The sequence below is a fragment of the Simochromis diagramma genome, unplaced genomic scaffold (assembly GCF_900408965.1).
Source record: "Simochromis diagramma unplaced genomic scaffold, fSimDia1.1 OVJJ01000822.1, whole genome shotgun sequence".
Taxonomy (NCBI): domain Eukaryota; kingdom Metazoa; phylum Chordata; class Actinopteri; order Cichliformes; family Cichlidae; genus Simochromis; species Simochromis diagramma.
In genome coordinates this window covers 2,192,173-2,200,126 of record NW_024387520.1, presented here as the reverse complement: position 1 = coordinate 2,200,126, position 7,954 = coordinate 2,192,173, and the positions used below count along the sequence as shown (strand labels likewise).

Here is a 7,954-nt window from a genome sequence, read left to right as displayed (position 1 = left end):
GATTTAGCGCACAGACCAGTAAAATAAACATTTAACTCAAATTATTTGATCACAGAGTTCGCTCTGTCCTGCTGTAAAAGAGAAATATTACCTAGATTTATTCATTTCTTTAGACAGAGATCCTATAAAACAAAAGTAATCGCAAAAATGTAGCTAACAGAAAGCCGAAAATAAATAATAATGTCACATCTAAGAATCTGTATTCACTACTGATCGCTGTATTCTGGAGACCTGATTGGTCAGCAGGCAGTAATTACAAACCTGCTGATCTCTTATGTGGAAAGTCGAATACGTCACCATTAGGGATGGGTATCGAAAACCGGTTCCCACTGTTTCAATTGCTTGGAATTGTTTGCCATTTTTGCAATCGATTCCCTTATCGATTCCAGTCGCCCCGAATGACGTCACCACGTTGCGGAGCGTCTTTACCTGGCAGGAAACACGGCGGCTCAAACGCTCAAAAGTTTGGTTATACTTTACGAGAACGGATGACAACAGGGCAACTTGCAATACTTGCAAAGTAGAGATTTCATTTAAGGGAGGAAACACTACGAATATGCAAAAGCATTTGCTCACAAAACACACGATGACCTTAAATGAATGTCATGTTTTTAATTCCGCTCTGGACGCGTGAATCTCAACCCAGCAGCAGCGGTAACGTTTGCACGTCCTCTCCCGTTAATCCGGCAGGTAAATAATCAACCAACAGTGTATATTATGTTAGCGTGATCTGCCTTATTACAAAACCTGCCATTACTGTGCATTTAGATGACCATGATGAGAGAGACAGACAGAGTCTGGCTGGCTCAGATGCTGGCAGTTCTCGCTGCAGTCTACCGGTAGCGTCTCCTTTCAGGCCAGGATAGACGAATGTCACCGAGCAGTGACTACGTTTGTGGTCAAAGGCTTGCACCCATTTGCCACAGCAGATGCCCCGATTTTCGGTAAGTGAATGTGTTTAATTGTAGGCAGGGACATTACTGAATATTCTTGTGTAATTGCTACTGAATAATTTATGTTATACTTTGTTATTGCTACAGAAGAATATTTATTTTACATTTACAATCTTTTTTCCTGGGGACCCTGTGACACCCCATTGAAGAGCCGTAGGCTGTGGATCTCTTAAGATCTCACTGCTGGGTTTGTAAGGCCATGTTACTCCTAAATTTCTATCTTGTTCAAAGAGAAGATATAAAACAAAGTTCTAAGCTAATTGAACTTAGTGTTCTCCTTTTTAAAAAAGAATCGATAAAGAATCGAATCATTAAACAGAATCGAAAATGGAATCGGAATCGTGAAAATCTTATCAATACCCATCCCTAGTCACCATAGTGATTTACCCTGATAAGTGAACCACTTTCGTGGTATAGAATATTCAGGGTCCTTTGTAGTACACGCCTCAGCGTGTGCAGTACTTAAAATGGTTTATTCTATATTAAAAAAGAAAATATTAACTTACAACAGTAACAGCCTGCAGTGTATTATTGTACTCAAATGGCAAGTTCGGCAAACTTATTTTATTTTGAAAGTCATCTCAGCATCAGTAGCCAATGTTTCCACCTTAACATGACCAAGACATTAATTGCTATTCACTGCCCTCCAGCGGCCAGAGTGAGTAACTACAATTTCCACACGTGTTCTTTCTGTATCCATGTTCTCGGTTCGTGACCAGTAGATGTGTATTATTGTTAGAAAACAAATGGTCACTATTTTCTTTCATAACATTTACTGCGTTTTTATACCCCTCAGTCTGTTCTTTAGTAACTCATTAATTGATTATCCTTGTTCTGAGCTTATCCAGACTATGTTTTAATATTTCTAGTTTCTTTACATGTAGTTATATTCATGGCAGTCATACCATTAAAAGATTTCTTTTCTGGTACAGACGTTTAAAAACAGAAAAGTCAGGACAAAAGCATAAAGCAAGACTTCTAATGAAAGCAATCAAATTGTTTATGTAGTGCGACGGGGAATATTGATTCTTGCTAAAGGGCACCTATTACGCAGGAGTAACTCTGCATTAGTGAGAGTTACATAAAAAAAACAATGTAACTTGTCTACACTTTTCATGAGGAGGAAAATCTGTGTTGTTTAGAAAATGTCTGGTTTTCTAAACTTTTTTGACAAAGAACAAACTCGGACCAGTAAGAGGCTTTAAAGTATCTGTGCTCAAAGTTTTTACAGGTCATATATTTTCACAAACGTAAAATAGCACTCAATATGAGCACTTTAAATGCATCTGATATTATTTGTATATTTCATTCAACCATTTCAATATCTTAAATTTCAGTTCCGTCAAACATGGCTCCAGGGGCTGAACCAGACAGGCGTTTGTTCTTCCCTGATCTGACCACAAAATTCTCCCTTGCGTGACGATTTTGAAAGATGTGAAGATCTTCTCATCAGAGTTAGGAGAAGTGGATTCCTGCAGAGTTGAACGCATGCAGCAGTCTGAGGATGATGAAGAAAAGACGATTGAACACATTAGAACAGTGAAGCCTTGAACAACCACATGCAGCCTGCCGTTTCTAATGTACAATAGACTCCTGTCATCCACACGCAGGTCACATTCGTGTGCAGTGTGTACATATGTTACATGCCAAGTTCTAATCTGAATTTTCTGAGTTTTCCATTAGTTGGTAAAACCTGATACAGATTACTTAAAAAACAACAACAACAACAACAACAAAACTCTTCATTGGGGTTCAAAGCAAGTAGAGTCGAGCTGAAAATGGGACATAAATAGACCGCATGCCACTGATTGGTCAGGGAGTGGCTCTTTCTGGCTCTCATCTTTACCCCAAGTCTGAAAAAAAGCCCCTGATTGAGCAGGTAATGCCATTGCTTTGATGTGCTCGACTGTTGCGTTTGTGTCACATACAAATTACATCACAGGACTCTTGAGCCAACCATACTGGAGGTGCTCAATTGTAATGCAAGAGAATAGAGTCGAGTAGGTAATAGTGGAAAAGAGGCATTTTTTACTATGTAATTACAAAGGAAGTGTAGGGAAAGCACACTAAAAGCTACAGGCTGTGGCGTTTCAAGGTGGAGAATGTCAGCTTACACCATGAAGTCATCAATGTCCATCGACCTGGCTCTCTTCTCACTGAAATCTGCTTCCTGAAGGACACTCTCGATTTTTTTGCTAATGCTGAAGTCAGCTGGGACTTCCTGTGAAGATGCACAAAAAGATTCCTGATTAAAAGCAGCCAACAGGGAGCGGGCGAGATCTTTAAAGAGGGCTGAGGAGTCGTTTATTTAAAAACTTGACTCACCGTACTGTGAAGAGAACAGTGAATTCTGTAGTTCTTCTCCAGCATCTGCTCCACTGCAGCGGACCTACAGAATACAAGATCACATGACCACCTGCTCTTGACCACACCCACTTTTGAGTGAACAGTTTGAGAGCTACTCACTTAAAAGCTGCGTTGAGGGTTTTGTTTTTCCTTACAAAGGCTATTCTGACAAGGCCATCCCACTCCTAGAATAAAAACAACATACACCTTCAGTCTAACTTATATTTTTAATGAATACTCCTCCACAGCAGGATTCGTTAACAATCAAAGCTCACCTGGAAGTTCACTGGAGGAGGAGGATTTTTGGGTTCTATCCTGACGACACTCGACTCCACTTTCGGAGGGGGGCGGAAATTATTCTTCCCTACCTGATAACATTGAAAAATAAACAAAATACACATTAACACTGAGACATATGGTCTAGAGAGTTGCTGTTAGCATTAGACAACCATCAGAGAGCGGATGCTGACCTTCATGAGATGGTCTACACGAGCCAGAAGCTGTGTGTTGATGGAAAGTCTGCAGTACAGTTTGTCTCCAGGCTTGGCAACCAGGCGCATGGCGAACTCTCGCTGGAACATCAAGACTGCACACCTGGAGGAAAATAAATAAATAAATAACAGGCACTTAACACAGCAGGGATACGAGAAAAGACGATCAAACTTCCTCTATGGACCTCCAGCTGTGTCTCACCTGAAGAAAGGCCGGTGCAGCAGGAGCTTGAAGACAAAAGGTGATGAAATCTGCACAAAGAGAAACTGTGTTTGGTCCAGGTAAATGCAAGACACTGAAAGGCTTGTGTGGATTTGGCAGAAACACGTCTGTACCTGGTAAGGTAAGTTAGCCACACAGACGTCAAAGAAAGGCAGATCTGTTTTTAGCACATCTCCAATTAATATCTGAAGCTTGGCTTGTAAGGGTCTGATGGAGAAAACAATGATTTTATTAGATCACTTTATATTCAAATACGACTTTTAAGCACAGTATATGTGAGAGCAGCGCTGCTTTGTTCACTCACGTGCACTGTACTCTCTTCTGAAGTTCAGCCACCAATCTGCAGTCCAACTCGCAGGCGACTACCTGCAAAAACGGCGAGTCACTTTAGCACCAAACAAACACCAAAGTGAACCGAAATACCAGACAAACTCCGGGAGTGCGGTCTGTGTAGTCTTGTGGCAGTTTTATACTTTCCAAGTGTGTGGAGGGTCTTTTTGGGGGTGTAAATTTTATCATTACAGGGTAAAAGGAGCACTCTGTGTCCTCTCCAATTAACTGTGACAACATGGACCTGTCTGTAAAGACACCATGCTGAGATCTACCCACTACGCACGTGTGCTCCAAGCATTCTCCAAGAAACAATATAACAGAAACATGCATTCATATGTGCTTTCTGCAACTGTCTGCAAGCAATTAAAATACTGGCCCTGGGCTTTTTGATTTAGATTTATTTATTTTAATTTTTTAATTTTATTTATTCTTTTTTGTTGTTGTTGTTTTACACATGCATTTGTACCTCCTCCTGGAATCAAACCAAATATATGTTGATTGTACAGTTAATCCACATGAGTTACTAAATATCGTCTCCACCGTCTGTCACAGCTCCACTGGTGATTTTGAAAAATAAAGTGACTTTCTGGGATACTTAAAACTGCACCACTGAAAATACATTTTGATGTATGTGCTCCTTTTCATGCAAATTATCCACAATATGTAATTAATTTTCGGTGTTTGCTAAATTTTATAAAATCTCAAAAATGAATTAAACTTTTGGTGGTTTGAAAGGATTTTGTGCAACTTTTTGTCCCATTTGCAATTTAGTTGGGGTTTAAAAAGTTACAGAACATCTCATAACAAATAATAATGAGAATGTAAAACAAACTAATTGGATTTTCAGTGTCAATATTAAATATGTTTACACAACTCTCTATTAAATATATTTTTAAAAATATCTGTATTTACTGACATTGTGTATCACAACATGTTTGAAAAAAGGCTTGCATAAAGGTGTAGTGTGAGTTCTTGAAGCGAGACCCCCGACAGTTTAAGGCTCTTACTTTTTTGGCTTTTTCCAGCAGCTTAACAGTCATGTTACCAGTACCAGGTCCCACCTCAAGCACCACATCTGTCGGCCTCAAAGCAGCCTGAAAAAGAGACGCGTCACAGTTCAGTTAGATCAGCAGCCTCTGCACAATTGTCCACTTCTTTTTTTTTTTTTTTTTTTTTTAAAACACATATTTTACATTTTGTGAATATTTGTTAAAATTTTTGTCTGCAGCAGCATCAGCAAGTACTTTCCACCTTTTCAATAATCCCATTGACAACCAGAGGATTCTTCAGGATGTGCTGGCCGATGCCAGTGTTGAACATGATTCCTGCAACAGAGAGCAAACTGAGCACTGCATGCTGGTCTTGTGTGACGACTATGGTCATTTATATATGAACAATTATATCTGTTTATATGTCCTAAGCTCACATTTTAAGCCAAGGATAAGTCCATCCATGCCAGCTCATCTAATCCCATGAAAAACATCTATGAAGCTCTTGCAAAATCTAAACGTTATACTATAAATACTTTTTTGCTTGTTCCCTTGCTAAGATGAATATGAGCCATTTTTCACAGTTTCTACTAAATTGGATTTTAATGCACTACAGTCCTCCTTCTGTATATACACAGCAAGAAACCCCCAAGGCTCATTTTGCAGATAAACAGCTCCTGCTGAAAATTTTATAATCATCATTACTCAAACACTGCATCTATTGCAGATGGGTGAACGTTGCACTGCTTTTTGTTCAGTGGGGTTAACATTCACCTGGCAGTGAGACAGTATTAAGGAATCACACAATCCCGTCCAGAAACCGCTGAGAAACATGACCACGGCTACAGATTTAAAAAAAAAAAAAATAATAATAATAATTTCCTGCGCTCATACTTGGCACCAAGATGCCATTTTTCTTTGCATCCATCCTCCTTTTTAAAAATCTTCTGCACTTCTCTCAGCCTTCAGGTAGGAATGAGTTAACAGTTCAGCCTGCCTGTTCATCAACTAAGTTTCCAGATGGTCATACTTCTAATTTCATTTAAATTCATGCATACAGCCTCAGATCTGAGGCAGAAGTAACTGCTTATCATTTCAGTGTTAAACTGCTTTTGTGAACTTTCAATGTTGCTCCCGTTTCTCCATGCCCATCTATTCCTGTGGAATAAAATGCATACTGTAAAGTTGCAGCACCGATTCCCCCACCTTCCACGGTCAGTCACGACTACTTATTACAAATATCAAATGCATCTCGCAGAGTGACATTTTGATTAGTTTGATGTTTTTCAACAGACAATACCAAATAACAGAAAGCTTCATAAAGTCTGGCTCTTTTCCAATAGCTGCCAAGAATCAAGGAAGGCCACCTTTCCCAGAACTCGTGGTGGACTGAGGTTTGTTTCAGCCTGCGATGAATTAGTCAGGATCAGTGGTCTGGTTTGCATGAACAGTAATGAATTACTGGCTCAGCCTCATGATTTGACTTCAGTATAGCTTAAATACTTTTGTGGCTGGGCCCTTAAAACGCATCAGGGAATCTGACACCACCAAGCCCCAAACAAGAGTCTGGCTGAGTTTGTTGCTCTGTTATCAGTAAACATTTTTCATTGACATTTGAGGTTCAGGGTGCTTGCAAATGAAATAACGACCCACCACCATGAAAAAAAGAAAACAAAAATCAAAACGAGCATTTTAACATAATGACGAGATATTTATTTACATATCAGGAATGACTTTCAACATTTCTTCATACATAAGCCTCTTTGGGGAATATTTACATTCATAATATTGCAAAAGAGTAGTAATAAATCTACATGTTAGAACTGTTACAGTCAGTTATGTTTCTCTGATCTTGATTAACCATAAACAATTTGTGTTTACGTCATTTGTTCACCTCCTAAACAATGTATACAGAAAATAACAGCGGAAGCAACTGGACTAAATATCGCAGTTAGCACAAATTAACAATTTGCAGGAAAAGAAACTTTCAAAAGAAACCTTTTAATCGAAGTAGCTGGTGGGTTGGAGTCACTGAAACGTTTCCACGTCAACACAAGTGACGACAGTCACAGCAGTGCTTCATGTTAAATGCTGTGACTGCTAAAACAGCGATACACCAGCTCAATATGCAAACACTGCACAGACACGATGACTGACCCCGTCTCTAAAGTCTGGCATGCTAACATGCTAATGCTAACGCACCCCGTTCAGAAACGTACCTTGGTTTTTGACCTCTTGGTGCTGTCTGCTTTTCTTCACCGCTTTGACCTTCGGCATTTTACTTTTTTTTGTCCTACTTAAAGAGCTACAAAAATCCAAATTGTAAGTAATTATCCAGAGTAAGGCTGGCTGGACTTCGTAAACACGTGTAGTCCTTCCTCTATACTGCTCCTTCTCTTCTTTAGTGACACGCTGAGCTGCAGGCTTCAACTGTTGGCTCGCTTCTTCCGCGCCCTCTGGTGGCGATCTGGCGGCATTGCTTTTACTTTTTCAAGATGAAACTAAAACTGTTTTTGAAACAGTTTGTCGCTCGCTCACACACACACACGCTCACACACACACGCTCACACACACCATCTTTACTCAGAGATGGGAAACTCCTCGAGTCACACACACGCT

The 7,954-nt window shown here is 39.7% G+C and overlaps 1 protein-coding gene across 1 annotated transcript; it reads right to left on the bottom strand.

Moving 5' to 3' along the window:
- Positions 1-1,498: 1,498 nt before the first annotated feature.
- dimt1l (DIM1 dimethyladenosine transferase 1-like (S. cerevisiae)) lies at positions 1,499-7,936 on the bottom strand. Its single transcript, XM_040019607.1, has 12 exons — positions 7,555-7,936; positions 5,598-5,671; positions 5,354-5,440; positions 4,318-4,379; positions 4,127-4,220; positions 3,993-4,042; positions 3,770-3,893; positions 3,575-3,667; positions 3,420-3,484; positions 3,279-3,342; positions 3,068-3,174; positions 1,499-2,451 (listed from the first exon to the last, which is right to left on the bottom strand). Exons 1-12 carry the CDS (start codon positions 7,610-7,612, stop codon positions 2,409-2,411), a joined length of 921 nt encoding a protein of 306 aa, XP_039875541.1. The 5' UTR covers positions 7,613-7,936; the 3' UTR covers positions 1,499-2,408.
- Positions 7,937-7,954: the final 18 nt, after the last annotated feature.